The sequence below is a fragment of the Camponotus floridanus genome, unplaced genomic scaffold (genome assembly GCF_003227725.1).
Source record: "Camponotus floridanus strain SB8 unplaced genomic scaffold, Cflo_v7.5 scaffold90, whole genome shotgun sequence".
Lineage (NCBI taxonomy): Eukaryota > Metazoa > Arthropoda > Insecta > Hymenoptera > Formicidae > Camponotus > Camponotus floridanus.
In genome coordinates, this window is record NW_020229861.1 from 422,133 (window position 1) to 447,400 (window position 25,268).

General features: G+C 32.0%; 1 protein-coding gene across 7 annotated transcripts in view; it reads left to right on the top strand.

The window, feature by feature from the left end:
- LOC105248600 (ammonium transporter Rh type A) overlaps positions 1 to 25,268 on the top strand; it is a 120,234-nt gene that overhangs the window by 47,129 nt on the left and 47,837 nt on the right. For 6 of the 7 annotated variants that reach the window (XM_025414889.1, XM_025414886.1, XM_025414887.1 and 3 more), the window contains 4 exons: positions 4,567 to 4,767; positions 17,182 to 17,368; positions 20,304 to 20,454; positions 25,110 to 25,257. In XM_025414889.1, coding sequence (XP_025270674.1) covers positions 4,567 to 4,767; positions 17,182 to 17,368; positions 20,304 to 20,454; positions 25,110 to 25,257 — 687 coding nt within the window. The remainder of the gene's footprint in view (positions 1 to 4,566; positions 4,768 to 17,181; positions 17,369 to 20,303; positions 20,455 to 25,109; positions 25,258 to 25,268) is intronic. The other variant, XM_025414892.1, reaches the window with a different exon arrangement.

Genomic DNA, 25,268 nt, shown 5'->3' on the forward strand with positions numbered 1-25,268 from the left:
AGCATGTCAGGTTGTTTAATAATTTGTGATTTAATAGTCTAAAAATGCCTATTCCGACCAATTTCACACAGTAAAAAATTTTTATGTTAAAGGACCCCGCACATTTTATATGAAAAAAGTAGCTTCGGTCAAATTAGCTGAAATTGAAATATGTTGTAGTTTTGATGCCGATCAAAAATTTTCTAAGGCAAAAAGTCTAAAAATCAAAAGTATAAAAGATACAATGATTTGAAGTGGGTGGTATTGAAGTTTAAAAAACGTCTGTTTTTGAATACATAGATTAAATTAATATATAAATGTTTAAAAAAAATTATATATAATGTGTGTCACTATAATATTTAATGATTCTAAATTCTTTTTGTTATGCGTGTCTGTTATGCAGAGATAGCGCGCGCGTACACATACGTACGCGAGCACGTAAGCATACATGCATATATAACAGAAAGGATTTGGAATCATTAAATATTATAGAGAAGACACACATTACATATAAATATATTTTTAGTAGTTATTTAAAATATATTTAAGTAGTTATTTAAAGATTTTGATAAAATTAAAATGTTATATTTACATAATCCGTGTGTTAAAAATTCTATATTTTAATGCAAAAAAATGTTAACGTTACATTTTTAAAATGTTAATTGATATATTATTAGTATTATCGTTGCAGTAATACTATATATTATTTATTGTTAAAAAATAATACTAATATTTTTTATTGTTAAGAAATAAGACATTTTTCTGCACAAATTATTTTATTCAATGTTACAAAGGTACATTACATTACGGAGAAAAGATATTAAATTCATTAACTCGTATATTCATTAATTTACAATCTGTAAGACATAATTCTTATTATTTAATAAAATAATATTAACCACCATATTTTTTACCTTCATTATATAACTTTACTGAAAGAATATTACTCACTTCAGCTCTTACGCTTATAAACACATAATAAGAGGTAGCTTCAGCACATACAAAAAGGATAGATGCATAAATGCTTCTTGTCGTATCACTTCTTGCCTCACAGTAATCGTGTCCGCACTTGCGCGTGGCCACCAGAAAGACAAAAGACAGTGACATTTTTTTATGATAAATAACATAAGAAATATGGCTATTTAAGGAGATCCCTCATTGAATGGTGAACTCTTACACGATTACAGCGCCCTCATCTCGTATCTCTCTCTATCACGTTATTTATAAAGAAGATGCACTGCTTTTTCCACTCTACTGTACTGATATTTCAGGTACATACGGACCGAAATTTTTGGGCACATGCCATTTATTAATTAGACTACTAAACTCAATTTTCACAATTCCATAAGTTTTTATTGTGTAGTTCATTATGGGGTATGCTATTGTTTTATGCATAAATGCTACAAAACATTTATACAAGGTTAATGTTTTTATGAGGTGATAGCTTTAGACACCATGTTGATCTAAGAAGTCGATAAATAAATATATAATTTTATACTTTTTTTTCTTTCTCAGTATATAATCAGTTTTGCGCTATCCGTTCGCATCTATACTTCAACCGTAGAAAAGGATTTTTAATTCTATACAGGCAATAAAAAATGGCACCTGCCCAAAAATTTCGTGTTTTTGTCGGTAAAAAAGTACGCTTGAGGGATCCCCTTAATAGATGGAAACTGTTATAAAGAGAAAAGTAACATAACTTATCTGTTCATTTTAACATATAACATATTTGATCAAAAATTTGTGCACTTACATATTAATTGTGTTGTTTTAATTCTCAAAAACGGTGAATATTAACTTAACGTAGAAAAGTCAAAATAATGCAACAATAACGACAATATGTTACATTAACATAACATTATGTTAAAAATTTAACACAAAAATTTCTATACGAGAAAATTTCAACAGAAATATTATACAAAATGTGTTTTTACAGTGTATGAATTTATTACGAGGGAACCTAATTTTTTGAATATAATATAATATTTTTTTCAATTGCACCGTATAGTATTACTCTTCACCTTTTAAATCCATTTTCGATTGCTGCCGCACAATTTTTTTTCATTGAGCTATACAAGTTATAAGACTGGTCATGCATAGTGATTCAATAAATTCCAATTCAACCGTGTTATCATTTTATCTTATTACAAATCAAAATTTGGGTAAAAACACAAATTTTTGAACGCTACCCTCATTTTTTGAAATTAAAAATGGCGCATCCAATATTTGGACAAAATCACAATAAAAAGGCATAAAATTTAGAAAAATTTATCAAAATGTGTAACAACTGTATTAGATATATCTTTATAAGACTATTTTGGGCAATCGAAGATGACATGCAAGCAGATATACAAGCCTTTTCAAATTTCAGGATGATGGATCTGCCATATTGATGTATAAATTTTCTTTAACGTAAATTTTCTTATATCTTCATATTTGTATATCAACGAAAAAAAATCGTGCAGCTACAATTGAAAATGGATTTGAAAGGTAATGACTAGTACTATATGATGCCATTGACAGAAATATTTCAAAAAATTAGGTTCTTCCATAATAAATTTATTAAATTTGCCGAAATTGCATTTTTGAATTATTTAACTATAAGTTACTCAAAAACCTGATATGCTGGGGAAATTCCGTGGCCAGATTCGTTTTCAGTGTCAAAAAATTTATCAGATTCACCTACTCTGCTTTTTGTAACTGATCCTCGCCTGTGTAATTAATAAAATAATCATTCTTTTAAAATTTTTGAAATATTTCTGCCAATGGCATCGTATAGTATTAGTCTTCACCTTTTAAATCCATTTTCGATTGCTGCCGCACATTTTTTTTTTATTGAGATGTACAAGTTATAAGATTAATCATGCATAGTGATTCAATAAATCATTCCAATTCAACCGTGTCACCATTCTATCTTATCACGAATCAAAATTTGGGTAAAAACAAATTTTTTATCAGCAATGGGTAAAAAACTTATTCACACGGTAAATTCTACTAAGAGATTCTTACGAGAGAATTCCAATATTATTTTCATAAGAGCAGATAAAGGCAACATCAAAGTTGCTCTTGACAAAGAATTTTATTTACACAAGATAATAAATACACTTAGTAATGAAAACATCTATTCGGTTTTCAAAATCCGATTGAAAATTGATTAATGGTATTCATGAATTATGTTGGTAAAAATGTCACCATTATATTTCTGACACGATTTACAAGCACTTGAACTCCATACATAATGTTTTATTAAAGGTTTATGAATTATCAAAAATTCATAAGCCAATTTTCCCATTCAGAGTTATCGTTTCCTCAATCAATATCCTTTTACATTCGTTAATTGCATTTTTACATAATTAGATACATTCTTATATCATTTATTCCACGACGTTGATTCCAAGGCCATATTATTAATTTGAATTAGTTAAAAAGTTATCAGATATACATTTGGATGATCATTTTAAATTACTATCGTTGGATGTTGGTTTCTTTCTTTACGAATATTCCGTTAGACAGTTACCATTGGATAGTGTTTCGGAAAGATAATGTTTCCAATATAGCACACAAAGATTGCATACACATTGCAGCAATCTTTCACCGCAATGTTGTAGCGTTGCAAATTCACTGCAAAATGTTGCTGCACCATTGTTGTGAGATTGCAGCAACGTTACAATGTCCGCTTTTAGGAATATTGCAATGTAAGATTGTAGCAATGTTACGCTGCAACGTATATGTAATATTAAAATGCATTTTGCTACAAATGCAAACATCATTTTAAATTTAATAAATAAACTTTAAAAATATAAAAAAATGTTTAAGAAAGGTAGGAAAAATGCCCTTAAAATACATCTATTAGTGTTTTTTTATTAAATGTTTCTTAAATATTCTTAAATATTTATCTCAATAATGTACATACAATTATTTTACATACATTCGACACCAGAATATTTTAATACGTGCAATAAACTATTTCCTATTTACCCATTTAATTGAGAAAAATCTGTTTAATATTCTGAAACCCAATGAGGAATCCAGATTATTAAACAAATTATTTGTTTAATAATTTAGATCCCTCTTAGGATTTAGAATATTAAATAAACCAAGTCAGTTTATGAGAAATTAAACTGATACAAAACAAGAAATATAATTACTACATTAGTCTTTTGTAGATCTTATATCTACTTTAGATGAATTCGAATATGAGTTAGTTAAATTTGGTGTCGCCGCGTAGCGGCAAGTAAAGAAATACATGTTATACATTTTCGCTATGTTGAAACGTTGCTGCAATATTGCCAAAGTAATATTACAAAATAATGTCTCTGCATTATTTCTGCAATATTATACTGTAGTGAGCAATGTTATAACATTGCAGCAATGTTGATGCAAGCTTCTGCGCTGTGGATACATAAAGAAAATCGTTATCAAGTTTGGAAACAATAACAATTTTGAAAAAATCACATTGATCGAACACATTTCAATATGGTACGACGCATAATGGAGATTTGTTATACTATAATATTTGTTATATAATTAAATCTTTCATAAAACTAGTGAGTTGTTATATAATTAAATCTTTCATAAAACTACAAGGTTGGTACAAGGTTGGTACAAGGATGAGAATATGCGATAACGTAACGCACGCGATTATCATGCTATGGATTGAGGGCATACTACTATGTGCTTTTTGGGTTATGTATGATTATGCTGTGGAGGCAGATGCTAGCAAACAGAAGAATAGTGTCGTACCTCATTTAAATGGAGCCTCAAATGATCTGCCAGTCACATATACATGTAAGTTTACAATTCTTTTCAAAATATCCTTTCAAAAATACCTGTAAAAAAGGGATCAAATTTACGTTCATTTTATATTCTCTTCCTTACCGACTATCTTTTTCTCATTCTTCTGCATTACCGTCTCTTTCTTCGTTCTCTCTGCTCTGAATCTCCCTAACCTTCTTCAATACAATGTTATAGTCCGAAAGACTATAACTTTATTTTATTTTATTTTACTGTTATTAGAATAAGATTCGCGAACCGCGATAGAATATTCGCGAACCGCGTAAAACTACCACTTCAACCACGCGCGAGTTCGCCGGAAACGCGAACAATGCCAACGAAGGGATTCAACTTTGAACCTCCTTTGCTTGCACTTGGACTTGACCGCCACGAAAATCCTTCATGACCATATATGGCCACGTCGCTAGGCCATCCCCTTCAAAATACCCCTAAAAAAGAGGTGTTAAAAACCGTCCACCGAGAATCCGCGGCGGACAGTAGTTAATTAAAAATTAATCAATAAGGAGTGTGAATCTGGGGCTAACCGCTATTCTGTGCATCAAACGCTGAAGAAATTGTTAACATTCGAAATCTAAAAACAAGGCGATTCAAAGAAAGACAATATTAAGGAGAGAAGGCTTAAAAGAAACCGATTAGTATAGAATAAGTGAATATATTTGTAAAAAGGGATCATAATTATAATAATAAAAAATTGTTATTAAAACGGTCTGTAATTAAAAGGCCTTGGTTGAAATCTCTCGACTATTCTACATCCCGTGCCGCACCCGGCACAACAACAACTATTATTTTTAACAATATCTCCTCCAAATATCTTTAGTTCTTCATGCTTTATCTCTTCTCCAGTTTCCATTCTCTCTTGTCCGTAATCATTTTATCTAGTCCACATCCATATTCTTTCTTTTCACATTTCCATATACTTCTTCCATATTTCCACATTTCTATACTCTTCTTCCTTACGTCAAAAACTCATCACCTCAACTTCCCAATGGCGGCTCTATTGACATCTTACTGAAAGGATGTATTCCTTTCTGGTCTTTCAATGGAGAAGCCTTTATTGGCGCACAGTACAATTGGACACGTTGCAATTGCACACCGTGCTATTAGACACATAAAATTGCGCACCGTTCGATTGGACACGTTACATTTGCATACCGTTCATTTAGACACATATCTTTTGCGCACTGTTCAATTGAACACGTTGCTTTTGGACATAAAACTCAATTTTTTATAATTTAAAACAGACGCATCTAGGTAGAAGACTTGAAATTTTTCAATTTATTAACTTTTTATTTTATAAACGAATGACAAATACAGTAAATTTGCACATTCATTTCAATAGGGGTTTAACATTTAATACAATTTAAATTTATATAGAATTGAATACAATTTAATACATTAAAAAAAATCACAAATGTATGTGTACACACACACACACACACACGCGGGAGCCACAAGGGGGGCCTTCGGCCTCCCGCGCGCGCGTGTGTGTGTGTGTGTGTACACATACATTCAAGTCCCCCTCCCGCAACCATTCCGCCGATAGGCAAGGTAGACCTCGTTTTACAACTTACAGCATATATCCATTGTAGTTGTGCGCAATTGAACTGTGTGCAAAAGAACTGTGGGCAAAAAAACTGTGGGCAAAAGAACTGTGCGCAAAAGAATTGTGCGCAAAAGAACTATGCGCAAAAGAACTGTGCGCAAATTTACTGTATTCGTCATTCGTTTATAAAATAAAAAGTTAATAAATTGATAAAAATTTCAAGTCTTCTACATACATGCGTCTATGTTTTAAATTATGGAAAATTTAGTTTTGTGTCCAAAAGCAACGTGTCCAATTGTACTGTGTGCCAACGGGCCACTCCCCTTCAATGAGTCTCTCAATGAACTATTAAAATTATAATAATCTAATAAGATAGAACATAGTTACAAATTTACGCAAGAGATTAATACCCACAAATGAAAGACATCTTATATTTTCTTTGGAAAATTTTTTATAATACAATATTTTATAATACAATTTTTAAAATAGATTATTTCTTGAGTTTTTCTTTGATTTTAGTTCTTCTTTGGTTTATTATACGATATTTCTGTCTTTCTAAAATCTGTAAATATAAAATCTGGATTTTGAGAAGTTTACTGGAGATCTGAGTGACAATCTTTTTAGCATTGACATCTCATTACTTAAAATACTTGGGCCGATATCTTTGCGAACATAATTTTTTTGCTAAAAATTTACCTTTATACAGCCAGTGATGCCAGAATGCTTACGCTAGCAATCGGCAACGTAGTAAAGGGGGTAAGCACAAGCAAAAATCGTGTTTCTGTACACGCGATTTTCACTTGTGTGGTTATCTCCTCCACTATATTGCCTGTTGCCAGCGTAAGCATTCTTGCATCACTTCATTCAGAAAACCAAATGATTTTGACCTTAACATATATTGTTACTGTCCTAATATCCAAAAGGTTTTAGGCGTCGCTCGTTGCTTATTAAAAAGTTATAAATAAAAAAGTTTCACGAATTATGTAATCTTTAAATCTCCTGTGCACTTAATGGAATATTTTTTTGACATATATTTAATTATTTAATTTTCACTTTTAATAAGAAATATTTAATAAATTATTTAGAGATGGTATAGAATGGCAACTTTCCACGCGAAGCGAGGTCCACCCCATATCATCACCCCTGAGTCAGTGATAAGCGAGGTCTATTATTGTACACTTCCATATAGGTTTGCAACTTTCTACACAAAACAAGATTCTCCATTATAATCGATACAGGGTGGGCCATTTTAAGTGATCCACCCCAATAACTTTTTTATATTTGAATGTACAACAAAATGTTTCAAATAAAAGTTGCTTGACTTCGAGGGGGACAGAAGATGGGTGGCAAAAATTTGACTTTGGATAGTCATTTGAAGGTCACATAAAGATTACCTTCAATTTCTTAAATGGAACCCCTATTTTTCATTGCATATTCTTGTAGCTTATCTCGAGAGCTTTCCAAAACATTATAATTAAGTACCTTTTTATTAAGTACTTTTTGAGTTATAAGGCTTGAAATAATTTCTTAATTTTACATAAACCATAAAATATCTAGTAAACCATTCATTTTTCGATTATCTTACCTTGATACTTTTATGTAAAAAATAATGAGAAGAATCAATTGGTGTAAAGAAAACATACAGTTGTTTTTAAGAAAAAATATGGAATTGTTAATTGCAAATTACATATTTTTTCTTAGAAACAACTATATGTTTTCTTTACACCAATTGATTCCTCTCATTATTTTGTATATAAAAGTATCAAGGTAAGATAATCGAAAAATGAATGGTTTACTAGATATTTTATGGTTTATGTAAAATTAAGAAATTATTTCAAGCCTTATAACTCAAAAAGTACTTAATAAAAAGGTACTTGACAAATGACTATCCAAGGTCAAATTTTTGCCACCCATCTTCTGTCTCCCTCGAAGTCAAGCAACTTTTATTTGAAACATTTTGTTGTACATTCAAATATGAAAAAGTTATTGGGGTGGATCACTTAAAATGGCCCACCCTGTATGTAAGGATAAAAAAAATTGAGATGTTCTTCAATACATTTATTCTTTTATAACTTTCAATACGAAAGATCTATTATTGTACATGATGTCCAAAATTTCTGTAAATTTTATAAGACTTCTTTTGCTTATAACTTTTTAATAAACAACGAGTGACGCTTAAAATTTTTCGAATGTTACTAAGAGCAATGATCTTGACAATATATGTCAAGGTCAAGTCATTTGAGGCTGGATGTGTAAAAGTAAATATTTACTATTTTTCCTTATCTAAATTGAGTATTTTTTAAGAGTTTGATATACAGGGTGTCAGACAATTTTTCGCAGTCCCAAAATGTGAAGGTAGATTGGCTCAAATTTAGAAGGAAGATCCTATACTATTTTGCGATATTTGCAATAATTAACGAAAAATTAATTAAAAAAGATCTTCACCGCCACGCACTTCTAGCCGCATTGGCTATATGCCAAAGCTATTTTATATATAAAATCTATTTTAAATAAACTGTTTTATATATGTATATATATATATATATATATATAATATATATATATATATACAGGGTCTACCAAAAGTGTGGAAACCCCTAAATATCTCGGAAAATATACGTTTTACAGAAAAGTGTTTCCAACAAAAGTTGTAGGGTTTAAGAAGATCTATATACTGATTCTATCAGTTTGACCTTGGATGGCGTCGTCAAGGTCAGGTCAAGGTCACATTGACTTTTTTAAATGACACCCCCTACATTTGATTGCATATTCTTATAGCTTAATTCAAGAGCTTTCCAAAACACTATAATAATGTTCATTTTTATTAAGTACTTTGCGAGTTATGAGGGTTGAATGATAGAGTAGCGCCGGTATTAACATTATCCAAGGTGTACTACATGGAGGTTACTCGCTCGGATTTGCATCTGTTGTGTGTGTGATCCAGCTAACTAAGGCAAGATCGGTCGTGGATCCAGTCAGCAAAAGCAAAGACCCAACCAAATTACAATCGAGCATTTAAAGACCTGGAAAGCAATCGACATAGTAAACAGTAAATAAATTTGTGGATGCTCATTTATCATAATAATTGTTCGAAATGTGTGCGTGTGCGTGCGTGCGGTGCGTGTATACAGAGATCAGGTTAGGTTGCACCAAACGATTGCAAATGTGTTTCAATGTGTTAAAGTAAATGCTGAAAGTGGCTGCCATTTACTTCCTGACAATATGCTAATCTTTGGTAGAATGTAGAAATGACTTTACGATTCGTTTCAAAAGGTATCAAAGCCATTTCATCCCTTATTCGCTGTATCAATTCGTGAATGGTTTTAGGTTTTGTTCTGTAAACCTTACTCTTCAGATATCCCCATAGATAATAATCAAGAGGAGTTAGATCTGGTGACCGAGGTGGCCAATCCTCTCCTCCCTCATTTCCGTTCCTTCTTCCTATCCACCGTAGCGGAAAAGTCTCATTTAAAATACGACGTGGTCCTGCACCAAAATGAGCAGGAGCTCCATCATGCTGAAACCATATTTCTTGGAAATTATTTGGAAAAGTATTCTGTATGGCTGGAATTATTTGATCAACAAGTAATCTCTCATACCTTTGAGCGTTCAAATATTCTTCAAAAAAAAACGGCCCTATTAAATAGCCATCTATTATTCCGCACCATACATTTATTTTTTATGGATGTTGTGTGTGAGTTTCCCGCACCCAATTCGGATTCTCATCTGACCAGAAACGAAAATTTTGATTATTAACTTCTCCCGTTAAGGTAAAAGTTGCCTCGTCTGTGAAAACAATTTGATAAGGGAAGATGGGCCGGACATCTATTAGTGCCATCATTCTTTCACAGAAATGTATACGACGCTCCTCATCTCCGTTTTGCAATTCTTGAACGTATTGCAATTTATATGGATGGAACTTGTTCTTCTTTAAAATTCTCTAAACCGACATGGGAGCAATATCGTGAGTTTGAGCGACTCTCTGAACACTAGAATTGGGATCTTCAATAAATGTCTGCAGAACATCAAGTTGTTTTTCTTCGTTGGTTGCAGACAATGGTCTTCCTGACTTAGAGCGATTTCTTACGCTACCAGTTTGTCTAAAACGTTCTATTGTTTTTAACACAGTGGACTTATTAATTCGACGGTTCGGATACGTGTCATTAAATAATCGAACGACATCAGAGAACGATCTTTCGTTATCACCCCATCCACGCATCATGAGGATAGTGATTCTTTCACGTTCCGACAAGTCGCCAGCCATTTTTAAAACGTTTAATTTTAATTAATCGTACGTTGTATTTGGACGATAACAATTAATTTCTGCTTGCTCAAAGCTGAAGTTAGAAGGTGCTCGTTCTTTGATAGCTTTATACATTCTTAGTTGAATTTTAAATGCGAGTTAGACTGCATGTAGTGCGTCACATAGCGGTAAATGAAGGAACTAACGAGACGTTTCATACACGTTTTATGGAGCAATTTTTTGGCAATTTGACTTCAGCGAAATATGAGGATATGTTGAGGAATCGATCTTGCCTTAGTTAGCTGGATCACACACACAACAGATGCAAATCCGAGCGAGTAACCTCCATGTAGTACACCTTGGATAATGTTAATACCGGCGCTACTCTATCATTCAACCCTCATAACTCGCAAAGTACTTAATAAAAATGAACATTATTATAGTGTTTTGGAAAGCTCTTGAATTAAGCTATAAGAATATGCAATCAAATGTAGGGGGTGTCATTTAAAAAAGTCAATATGACCTTGACCTGACCTTGACGACGCCATCCAAGGTCAAACTGATAGAATCAGTATATAGATCTTCTTAAACCCTACAACTTTTGTTGGAAACACTTTTCTGTAAAAGGTATATTTTCCGAGATATTTAGGGGTTTCCACACTTTTGGTAGACCCTGTATATATATATATATATATATATATATATATAATAGTTTATATAAAATAAACTATTTTATATAAAATAGTTTATGTAAAATAATATAAAATAGTTTATATTATATATATATATATATATATATATATATATATATATAATACAAACTTATATAATTTAAATTCAATTTATTGATTAAACTTATTACAAATATGATTAGTTCAGCCGTTGTTGAAATCTAATAATCTCAACTAACCGATTCGTGTAGATATACAAGATGCCTCGTTGTTGCTGCGCATGAACTTGAAGCGAGTATATGTTTGATCACCAGATGCATTATTTAACGGTAGCAAAAACTATATATATGTTTAATTAATCATAGATATATTTTATCAGAAAACGTACATATAGGTTTTTTAAACAAAATACTATCAAGAGATACTATCGTACATCTTGTATCTATATATCTAATATTTTGTTTTAAAGACCTACATGAATGAGTCTGTTCTTTTCAGCTGCATTGCTGCACTAGTGCAATTAGTTAGAGTGAAAGAAAGTATGTTTGTTTCTTTCTAACTTATTGCACTAGTGCAGCAGTATAGCTGAAAAGAACAGACCCTATGTTTTCCAGTAAAATATATCTACATTGAGAAAAAAATCTGGTTGCATTAATTAGAATTCTGGTAGATTCGACCAGTATGCAAAATGGATGAATCAGAATTCTTGTAGGAATTACTAGGGATGTGCCGGATATCCGGTAACTATCCGGTATCCGGTCTATCCGGCCTGGCCGGATATCGTAACAAAATTTTATATTTAAAATTGGCACCATTACCGATAATTTAGAGACGCAGAGTCCTCTATGAACAAAGCTAATCATTTGCTATCAAGTTATCCCTCTGCAGATTAGTGAAGGGCATTAGTGTTTTTCTATTGTTTCTAATCTAATCTAACCTACGAAAAGAAGAAGAAAATTTAATTTAATTATAAACAAAAAATGGCACAAAAATCCTTAGTATGGAAATTTTTTGATAATTCTTATGCAAATAAAATATAAAATATTATAATTAAATCGGATACTTTTCTTGGTTTTTTTATTATTACCTTATATCCGGCAAATATCCGGCAATCCGGCCGGATATTTAGTCTACCGGATATTCGGCGGGGTATCCGGTATCCGGTATTATATTATTTCCGGATATCCGATATCCGGTATCCGGCAATTTTACTAATCCAGGCTATCAAATCCCCTAGCGAATTACCAGATGAATCTGATTAATTTTCTTCTTGTTTTAACTATTTACAAAAAAAAAAAATTTAATTTAATTATAAACAAAAATGGCACAAAATCCTTAGTATGAAATTTTTTATAATTCTTATGCAAATAAAATATAAAATATTATAATTAAATCGGATACTTTTCTTGGTTTTTTTATTATTACCTTATATCCGGCAAATATCGGCAATCCATATTTAGTCTAGATATTCCTATCGTATCTTTATATTTCGATATCATATCGTATCGCATTTACTATCGGCATTAATTAGATGTTTTTTTTTTTTTTTTTTTTTTTTTTTTATCCTGTCTAAATTATTTTCATCTATCTCAAAGTTTTAATATTCTGAATTCCAACAAGCTTATTGGATACATTCCTTATTATTGAATAAATTATTTTAAATTCAGTTTGTTAGAAATTAAACTGATAAACAGTGATGCAAGAAGAGGATGCAGTTCAAACACACACAATCAGAGAGCTAGCGTCCTCTTTCTGGCACTACTGCTCGTAAGAGAAAAAAAATATACTTTGGATTTAATGTTAATACTAGTTCTTTATATACATTTTATGGCAAATATTGAATATGAGTTAAGTTAAGAAGCAAGCAAAGAAATTAATGTAACAAGAAATTTTATAGATCCAACCAGAAAATACTAACCAAATCCTTATAGTAAAATCTATTAAACGTTCTAGTTATAAAAAATCAAGTCTTATCATAATGATAATTAGAAATTCTTGTTTGATTTACCAATTTGATAATCAAAATGCCTTCAATTATATATCTTTTGTTGGTACAATTAAACGATTTTTTTCAGTGTATGATTAATTAAACATATATAATTCTTACATTGTTAAATAATGCATCTGCTGATTAGATATATACTCGACAAACAATTTTCCTATTTTAAAACTGCCAAGAATCTACTGCCATGTAATATTTCGATCTTTTTCAAATTTGAGTTTTCAAATTTTAACTTTGTCTATTTTCACAATATAATGCCTTCTCTTTTTAATATTTCACTATTATCTTTTAGCTAATCAAGTTAAAAAAAAATTTTAATATGAAAATGAAAAGTTAACATTGCGAGTAGAAATATAATAAGAAAACAATAAAAATTTGACTAGTTGCAACAATATGAGATTGAATATTAAGCTTATCCAGGAAGGACGTTTTAAAGAGGATATATGAAAGAGTAAATTAAAAAATATGAAATAAATTATACATGTTACAAACTTAAATAAAAAACTCATATGTTATAAAGCAAATTTGTTCTAAAATTACATCATACTTTACGTTCTCTTTTATGTCTGCGTTGTTTATTATTTTACAACATAACACAGGAAAAATATGCACTTTAAGCCGACAGTTATGTTTCACATCATGGACGTTTAATATGTCCGTGAATAATTTTCGATCAACAAGATTTATTAAGTAATAGATAAAATAGGAAAATTGTTATTATCCTATATATCAACAAAATTTAGAAATTCATATAATTGCATAATGAAAACTATTAATAAACTATGAGAAATAAATGAAATCGATTATTGATAAACTATCCATGATTACTTTAAGAGGTAACACCACTCTAGGATTTTGAAAAAAATCGATTTTTTTTTTGCTTTACACAATGCTTTAACATCATAAAAACAATATGCATTAAGTTTTATAGTAAAAAAAAATTTTTTTAAAGGCTCTACCAACGATTTTTCCGCAGCGCCTCGGAGCGCCCCTTGAGCATTAACGCGTCGCATTCGGATTCATCGCTTTTATCCTGTTTTACCTTTCAGGATAATAAGTGGCCCTGTTATTTATAGTGCAGAAGATGCTTAGAGTTACTCAAAAGATCACCAGGGTACGCTACTGCCGAAATAAACTTGTATTTTTGAGTCAGTACAGCTGCCAATGTGACGCCAAGCATACGCATAGTTTTGATTTTTCCGTTGCTTTCTCTGTTTTCTGTATATATATTTCTTTGTTTCTGAGTGATAAACAAGATGAGTGGTAAAAGAAAAATGTATAAAGAGAAAAAAGGCACAATTGGAAGTGCTAGTAATTTGAAGAGACCGAGAATTTCAAAGCGGCGACCGTTGAACCGTTACGAACTGGAGATGCCGGATCTCGAGAAGGCTGGCACATCGGCTCGCAAATGATTACAAATGGACCTTGAAGAATTTGAAGTAGAAGAAGGATTTGGGTACCGAATTTTGAACTTTTTAGCCGTTTTCTCCGCTATATCACAAGCTGTTGTTTGTAAAAAATGCAAATCTGAAGTGACATTCACCGAATCTGCAAAGCGTGGTTTGGGTTTTAAAATTGTAATTTCGTGTCAAAATTGTGAGAAAATTTATATTCCTAGTTCTCCATTTATTGAAAAAGGATACGATATTAATCGTCGAATTGTGCTTGCTATGCGGCTACTCGGAGTAGGACTAAATGGAATAATGAAATTTTGCGCGTTTATGGATCTCCCACAACCAATTTTTCAATCATTCTACGACAGAGTCGTTAAAAGGATCGCTATTGGAGCAGAGGCGGTTTGTCAGCTCAGTATGAAAACTGCAGCTCAGGAAGAAAAGAAAAAAAGTGATGAGAAAGAGAATACAGATGGTGTTACTGTATCTGGTGATGGTTCGTGGAGAAAGCGGGGTTTTTCGTCACTTTTCGGATTCGTATCGCTTATTGGATGGCTTACCGGCAAACTGGTTGATGTTGTTGTAAAATCAAAATATTGTAAATCTTTTGAATTTTGGGAGAAACAAAAAGACACTGAGAAGTACAAGGAATGGATCGAAACGCATGAAAACCAATGCCAAGCTAACTACGAGGACTCCGCCGGAAAGATGGAGGTGGACGCCGTTATAGAAATGTTCCAGCGCTCAAATTCTTTGCACAATTTAAAATATGCAAATTACGTGGGGGACGGAGATTCTAAGACTTTCAAAGGTACCATGGATTCAGAGCCTTATGCTGATTTGACAGTTCGTTGCATTGGCGGCTATACTCAAAATAGCAACGAGAGTTTCAATTCGACAGTTTGGTCAATGGCTCCGAAATCGACCTCCAGTGGCAAGCATGTGCTTGATACTGCCATATATATTGATGTAGGCATATATAATGATGGCCTATCAAGTGTCATGAGGCTCATGCAAAATTTAGGCATGTAAATTGGGACAAACTGTTATAATTTCTCGTCGAAACGGACGAGCGCCGCATCAAGTATTCGGAGTGATCGCTGACTGATGCTGCAAAAGAGGCCCGATTGCTATTAAAATCATTCAGGAAGGAAGAAGAAGAGGCGAGCATCAATCTGGATGGCCAAATGTATGATGCAGGCATCGCCGATTACAGGTAAACATAAATTTCAAGCATTTTAAGTGCTCGTAAAACTTTAAACGTGTTTTTCTCGAAACCGCTTTTTTCAATCTTAGCGAACACATTACTTCAACATGGATGCATGGATCGGTTTGAAATTTTGACAGTAGCTTCACAATTACATCCTTTATAGAAGTACGTAGGGGTTTTTCGATTCGATGTAAACTTTTTATTTTATAAACAATTTACTGCTTATTTTTTAGCAAAAAATCGAATTTTTTTTTCAAAAGTGCACTGTTTCTACAAAATTTGATTAAATAAAAAATCCCTACGTACTTCTATAGCCAATAGTATATAAATTTAAAATTTTTTTGGTTTTTTGTTCTAGGTCTTATATTTCACGAGAAATTGGTTCGCTACTGGAAGCGTTTTTTAAAAAGATCATTTCGAAGATTAGCTCTTTCGTCGCCATTTTGTACAAAAATAATAATAAAAAAATTTTTTTCTATACTTAAATATATGTTGAATAAACCCTCTAAAAAAAATTCCCATTCCTTTTATTATATTCCCAAAAAAAATTGTCAAAGTTAGGCCTTTTTTTCGGCCGCTAGAGTGGTGTTACCCCTTAATGGATTAGACTAAGCTATCTTACTAAGCTATCTTTTCGATGTAAATAAATATTTTTTTTTCTATTTAGACAACAATAAATAGATTAGTACAACATTAATCAAATTATACACAAACTTCACTGTTTCTAATATCATTTTATAATATCTAAGGAAAAATATCATAAAATTGCCAGATTTTATTATATCTTCTAAACTTCTAATGCCATCTTTTACTTGATTTTTGGGGAGGATTACTCAGAATGATTTCCGCTATAATATATTTAAGTGGCAATAAAATTAGTGAGGTGTAACTTTTTATACATATTTTTATATTTATCTTTATTAGGAGAAATAAGAAAATATAAAACAAAGAACGAGAAAAGAATAAACATTATATAACAGAGTTTTAGTTGGGAATTACTATTATTCTCATTTTATTATTCTATTATTCTATCGTTCTCTTTTGTGTTACAAATGGAGTCACTGCTAAATTCATACTCATATTTCAATTCATTTATAGTGAGAATGTGCAATGCACGCAAATCAATAAATCGAGAGATCTGTATAAATTATATACACCTCTTTTATATCTTACTGTTTTAAATAATAATTGCAAACAATAATTAAAACTCAATATAGCTTATATTTATGAAAAGAAATAAATATGAAGCAAGCAAGCATAATATATTCTTTAATCGCATAAATTATACACTTATGAAAAGCTATTTTTATATTCGTTCTTATCTAAAATTGTTAAAATAACACAGTGTACCAAGATATCCACGTGATGATTTGGATCGGCTTCGGCTTTCTAATGACATTCCTCAAACGGTACAGTCAGAGTGCTGTAGGCCTCACCTTCCTTATTGGTGCGATACTGCTCCAAGTAGCTCTAATTTGCGACGGCGCCATGGATTTGAAATTGAACAGCAAAGCTTATCTCTCTTTAAAAAGGTCAGTATTTATATTTTAATTCAATGAAGATATTTAAATAAAATCAAATAAAATATACACATACATATAGGGTGGGCCATTTTAATGTCCCACCCCAAATATCTCTTTTCCTACTCCTTTTACAAAAAAATGTGTCAAAAGTTGTATGGTTTCAAGGGGGACATAAGATGGTGGTGTCATTAATTTAACCTTAAGTTGTTTCGAAGAAAAAATATATAATTTGCAATTAACAATTACATATTTTTTCTCCGAAACAATTATATGTTTTCTTTACACCAATTGATTTCTCTCATTATTTTGTACAAGTAAAAGTATTAAAGTAAGATAATGGAAAAATGAATATTTTTACAAGATATTTTACGGTTTATGTAAAATTAAGAAATGATTTCAAGCCTCAACTCGGAAAGGGAAGGTGGGGTAAAATGGACTACTTAAGCGAAAATGATCATATTTTTTACCATAATTGCAAAAAATAGCTTAAATTTTGCATGTGTAAACTTTAAAATGTTTATTATAAGATAATAATTGTAAATTTTTAAAACTTGCAAATGCTTTGTTATTATTGAATTTTTTGCAAAATTTAATTTTAGTTCATTTTAGCCCGCAGTTGGGGTAAAACGGATCATTTCATGGGGTAAAATGGACCAAGATATTATTCAACCAATTAACTTGAAACCAAAATTGTATAGGTATTATTTATTTAGTATGAATTAATTATAAATAAAATTAAATATTTAAACTTGTAATTAACACAATCAAAGTATTTCTCTTAGACTTATTAAATTAACAACAAATTAAGTTTTTTAAACTTCACAATTTTAGATTTTTTTTACATTTCTTAGCAATAGTTCGTTTCTTTGCTTCTTCCAGCTCATGTTTGTATGGAGAATCTGTAATTATTGCAGTTTTTCCCCGTTTGTTTGTTTTTCTTTTATTCTTATTATCAACATGAGGAATGGGTTGTAAAACAGTCGGAGAGATTGCAAAAGAGGAAGTTGATGCTTCTGATATTGTTGCAGGGAGTAAATTTTGAGAGATGATAGATTCAGAATATGTAGACGATAAGAATGATGATGGCGCTGGTAAATTTGTTGTATCGGAAGCGATAAAGTCGGCATCAGTAAAATTGAACGAATTATATGGTGATATTCCAGTTTTTTTAAAAGAATTTAACGCTGTCTGTATTGTTGCTGCTTTAACAAATGCTTGAGTAAATAATTGTACAATTTGATAAGAAGTTATAACTTTTCCTGGATTATTACGTAACCAATTTCTTGTTTCAATATCATAATATGAACTCAAAGGTTTCATAAAACCTACATCAAGAGGTTGCAAACGGTGCGTCGTATGAGGAGGAAAACAAATAATAACGACACCATTATCTCGAGCTTTATTGATTAATTCAATGTTTTTAACGTGAGTTGCATGACCATCAAGCAATAGGAGAACTGGATTGTTTTGTGAAGCATTTGTAAATTGTATAAAATGATCAAACCATTTTAAAAAAATATCAGTTTGCATCCAACCTGACTTATCAGTTTCAGCCCAAACTCCTGGAAAGGCACTGTTATTGATTAATAGAGGATTCATTCTCACTCGGGGAAAAATAAACATAGGTGGCATATAACTGCCAGAAGCCGAAACACATATTTCAACGGTCACCGTTTGACCTCTTTCTGCAGAGGAAAGTACGCCAACTTGTTTCCGACCTTTTCGCGCAAGAATTTTGGATTGAGACTTGGATATTGTAGAAATACCAGTTTCATCACAATTAAAGATTCGATCAGGAGAAAATTTGTATTTGTTTAAAACATTACCTAATAACTCGTAAAACGTTTCAACGACAATTTTGTTAAATCCCATTGCACGAGCTGCACTTGTAGCTTCCGGTTTCCTGACAGAAATTTGAGAGTTTCGTTTTAAAAATCCTACAAGCCAGTCTTTTCCAGCAATTTTTGATTTTTCGGAAAAATAATGTTTTATAGAATTTTTCTCTGCTAATTCATAAGCCAACTTCCGTACATCGTAAGTAGTTAAACCGAAAAGTCTTCTTTCCATATCTAAGATATAATTTGCTAATTCTTTTTCTTGTTCTTTTGAAAAAACAGGCTTTCTACTACCTAATTTTGGCGTAAGATTTACTTCTAATTGAGTTTTTAAAGCTTTAAATCTGCGAAAAAGAGTTGTTGCTGGAACAGAGAATCTTCTTGCAGCTTCTAATTTACCAATATTTTCTTCTAACATAGCTTTTAAAGCTCCATGTAAATTTTTCTCACTCCATTTACATCGATCAGATGTTCTTTTATAATTTCTGGGCATTTTTGGGAACTATAAAGAAAAGAAACAGGAAAAAGTGCATATTAGATTGATCCGTTTTACCCCACAATTTCATGTCCTTCTTACCCCATATGACAACATTTAGCGTTATAATATTTTAATTTATATTAAAATTTCGATTTTAATGTAATCCATCAACAAATATTACCTTCTGATATCCAGAAAAAAGAAATGTAGACTAAAATTGAAAATGTTTAATTTTGATAGAGTTAGCCACTCAAAATATAACACATCAAAATTACATCATAAAATCAGCTTTATAAAACTTGACGTTTGTTTATAAATAATTCACGCTAGACTGTTGGCATGACGATGCAACTTTTGAACAGTTGAAAAGTGCCAAAAAGGAAGTCAATTTTATAATTATCATATAGATTATGAGATTATTTAGTAAAATCTAGCAATTGGTCCATTTTACCCAGCGGACCGTTTTACCCCACCTTCCCCTACTTAAGAAAAACTAACTTAATTATAGTGTTTTGGAAAGCTCTTTAAGTCAGCTACAAAAATATGCAATAAAAAATATAGTGTTCCATTTAATACAGGTAGTCTGCGACACCCTGTATATTTCTTATCATCTTCGTGCAAAATTTTTCAGCCTTCTTAGTGCCGATGTTGCTGTTGCTACACCACTCATTTCTATGGGTGCAATCCTGGGTAAGGTGACTTACATGCAGCTAGTATTTATGGGAATAGTGGAATTGATCATGTTTACTATCAACAAATACATAGGCGAGCATTTATTTATGGTAAGTTATTTCTAATTTTAGTTATTTTAATTATTTAAAAGACATGTAACATTTTTTGTTTCTCGCTTTTATTGCAATAATGTTCTTTTTTGACGAAAATATATATATACAGAGTGTTCCATGACTGAAGGCCCATACTTTAAGGGCGTGTTGCTGACAGTGCTGCAGAAATGAGCCCCTGCACGCTCGGCACGCAAGAAAGGTGGCGCTCGGCTACCTTCGGGCGGCTTCGGGTAGTAGAGGAGCGTCGACGTATAATCTATAGTCTTCTTTTCTCTCGAGCTGTAGCTATAGCTAACGCCTAAGTAGTGATTTCCTTTCTTTTTTTAAATATTCAACTTTCAATACTTGTATTTTTGTTAGGAACCATTTGCGGATCGCATATGTTTATTAGACTTTTTTTACTCTAAACGGCATCAGCACATATCTTAAAGTATGGACTTTCAGTCATGGGATATCCTGTACAATTTATTCTAAAAAAAAGATTAATAATAAAATTAATATTTATATAAATGTTATATCTTAAGAATTCTGATTAATCCCATACTATGATGTTTCGTGCCTATTAACTTAAAATTCTGTCCATCACGATAAATTACTTTAAATTTTTCGCGCGTTTTCCATGTTCTTCTTCCTGTTATTCCTTTTTCTGCGATGGATTACAACGCTTTGCACTTTTATTTGTATTTCAAGCACTTATAATGCACTTCCAACACTACTACAATCTATTTCATTAAATTAGACACAATATACATATAAAATTTCACACACATACACACACACACACACACACACACACACTATAATGCCGAAAAAAAGTATTTTAATATTATTTTAATGTTTTCTTAATATCATATCCGTTTTGTCTGCAATCTTTATTGATGAATTGTAATGCATTAGATTTGTAAATGATTTTTTAAATTCGATTCGATAATTTATTTTTCCTCTATTTATTAATTCATTCGAATTGTTACGTCCAGACCTTTGAAAGGTCGGGCCATCTGGAAAGACGCAATCTACTTACCCGGTGACACACTTTTCGGGCGTGTGTAAGGTCGAGCGTACTGTCAGGGATCTGATACAAGTCAATGACCAGAATGGTCCCTTTAACTCTGTGAATGTCTTAGGCCGTTACGCTCGTTAGTCCCTTTTCGATAAGAGAATCGAATCTCTTTTACTCGGGACGGGATTTCGTGCGATTTTGGGAATCCGGGAAAGTGAGCGGGCAAAAGAAAATAGAATTTTTCTTTTAAACTATGAATTAAAATTTATTCAATGATTATTCGATATAGAAAACATATTTACAAAAGTTTACGCTATGATATGATTAAAATCTTTTGTGTGTTATATTTGTGAATGTGTATGTGTGTGTGTGGAATTTCGGGTGTTACAATAGTTCGGGGGAGTCAGGATAAATAATGGGAGATCTAACCTTAATTAATCCTGGCTGAATTATTACAATAGTTTGGTTGTATTTTCAATTCTTCTATTTAAATTTGTAACTAAAGGAAAAGATTGAGGAGAGGATAAAAGGTCAAGGATCATCGAATTGGATGGTGGACGGAAGGAATTTCCTTAACAGGGCTTGAATGGGAACGTCTACCTAATGGAAGGTGTGACCCAGTAAGATACCAGGGAATTATTGAATCGGAAGGGGCAGTAGTTAAATAATGAAGGAACTGTTCGTGATCCACATGATCGGGACTCACGCAAAAAGATCCTTCAGGAATGGGGAAATCGAGGAGGGGGAACTGAGATATGAAATAGTTTAAAAGATCGGGATGAGAAGGTTCAGGTGTTGCATTATGAAGAGGATGTTCTGACGGGGACTCTGGAGGGAAGTCAAAGTCGTAGGAGTTCTCTTCAAGGTCGGGAAGATCTCCTTCGAAATCTTCCGGACCCTCGGGGAACTCGAGCGGGATCCGTTAGCGCACGGTGCAATAGCGCACGAACCCGATAGCACACGAAAAATTGAACACAATTCCCGATAGCCCATGTCCCGATGATGCACCAACCCGATAGCGCACCAATCCGATAGCGCACCAAGTACAACTTTGCATGCGAAGAGATACATATACACACACACATACATACACGGGGGGGGGGGTGCAAGGGGACTTTCGACCCCCTCGTACCCTTCGCATCCACCCCGTCCCCCTCGCTTCGCGTGCAAAGTTGTACTTGGTGCAAAGTTGGTGCACTATCGGGTTGGCGCGCTATCGGGTTGGTGCGCTATTGGGACGTGGGCTATCGGGAATTGTGTTCAATTTTTTGTATGCTATCGAGTTCGTGCGCTAACGGGACCCTCCATGGAACACGGCCTGGCTAAGCAGCGCTTCCAATCTTACGAAGATACGAAAAATTGGATCGATTGGTGGATAGCATCAAAAGATGAGTTGTTCTTTCGACGCGGAATCCGTATGCTGCCAGAAAGATGGGAAAAAGTAGGATGGCTAGCGATGGACAATACTTCGAAAAATAATAATGTACACAATTTTTCACAATAAAGTCTTGAATTCACAAAAAAATTCCTCAAAATTAATTCACAGTCCTAGTGTATTCTTTAATAATTGATAGAAACAAAACATTATCCGTCGAGAAAAAAATAAAATACGAATACAAAAAAATCGACAGACGTACGTTTCGATGCAATGCGGATGTTTTTCAATGTCTTACACGGATCGCATAACGTAATTAGAACGCAAACGTTGCAAAGGCGCGCGCAGTACAAAATAATCGAAAAGTCAAACACAAATTCAAACGGTCGACTAATAAAACGCAAATAATAACGATCAAGAAATAAAAGCGCTTGTACAAAATAATAAAATAAAAATAAATAAAAATATATATATGCATATAAAAATATATATGAATAGCGATGACACATTCAAGCAAAAAGCGCAATGTTCACCTTGATATCAAAATCATCCAAGTGATAACGAGAAATCAAGAAAGATATACATTGCCTTATTAAAATAAACAGAACTTCGAATTATAGAAGGTTGTTCATATTGATGAGAGTCATTTTAATAAAAAATATGATAGTCCCAATGCAATAAAATCGTGAGGACTTTTCCAACATCCAAACCTTTTCAGATGTGCCGGAAGAAATAGACTTGATTGATAGCGAGGTGGAAGCCTATTTAAAAATGCGCAAAAAAAAAGTTTAAGCAAAAAAATAATATGCCACGCATAGAAACAAAGACGTTAACAGATTTTTCAAAAAGAAAAATAATAAAAAACGTACATTAGGATAGAGTAAAGCCGTTAGAAATAGTTAGAGAGAATCGAGATGAAATGAGCGAACGGTACTAAAAGCGAACTATGCATGTATATGTGGAAGGGTGCAAAGATAAGAGAAAAAGCTATGTATAGAGAGAAAAGAGGCATGAACGTAACGAAGACCGAGACATTACTGAAAAAGAAAGATGTAGAAAACAAAAAGGGAAGGAGGAAGGAAAAAAGGAATAATGGTGAAGGAAATATAACTTAAAATATAACTTATAAACAGATTTTTGGCATGCCTATAAGCTTCCTGTTCTTTTCCATATTGGTTAACATTGTAATGTAGGATTTAGAAGATAGAGCCATCTCCTCTTTCCCTGTTCCTCTCTTTTTTTATTATAGATATGTTGATGACATCATTTTGATAGCCCCCTCTTTTCATGTCTCCATCATCCTAAAAGTCTTTAACAAGTCCTTTCACAAGAGATTACAGTTTACTATCGAATATGCTAACAATAATACTATTAGTTTCTTAGATACTCTATTTGATAGTTAATAAAAATCATTTAGAATTTAATTGGCTCCGCAAACCAATCTTCTCTGAAAGATTTTTGAATTTCTTCTCTCACCATCCTATTGCTCATAAAACTGATGTTCTGTAATTTTAATTACGTAATAATAACACTCTACGTCACGCCTTAGTCTTTCTCTTTTATCAAATTCTGATTGCTATTTTACGGACCGTTATCCCCTCTTTTGTTTTTAAAATAAAATAATTTCTTAATTTTACATAAACTGTACAATATCTCGTAAAATTCATTTTTTTATTATTTTAGCTCAATATTTTTGCACAAAATGAGAAGAATCAATTGGTATAATAAAGAAAATAGATAGCTGTTTTTAAGAAAAAAATATGAATTTTGATATGATGCAATAAGAAGCATGTCTTTTTAAAGAATAATTATGTGTTTTCTGTACATCAATCCATTCCTCTTATTCTGTCCATAAAAGTATTAAGATAAGATAATCGAAAAATAAATATTTTACGTGATATTTTTGATATAGTTTTTGTAAAATTAAGGAATTATTTCAAATTTTGTAACTCGAAAAGTACTTCATGGAAAAATAATTTATTATAGTGTTTTGGAAAGCTCTCGAAATAAACTATAAGAATATGCAATGAAAAATAGTAGTTCCTGTTTAAAAAATTAGAAATGCACTTCATATATCTTTCAAATGTACTACTCTAGGTCAAATCAATGGTATCATTTTATGTCTCCCTTTGAACTCCCTCCAACTTTTATTAAAAACATTTTTGTCTTAAATACTTTCCTAAAGAGATATTCTTTTAGTGGAAACTTTAAAGAGACCTTTTACATGTACGTGCGTGCGTACATATAAATGTAATAATATGTATATATCTTTTATAGGTCGTCGATGCTGGTGGTAGTATGTTTGTTCACGTGTTTGGTGCATACTTTGGATTAGCTATTAGCTTTGTATTTGGAATGAAGGAGCAACCAAAAGAACATGAACTTGAAGGATCGTCTTATCAATCAGATATATTTGCCATGATCGGTACGTGCCAC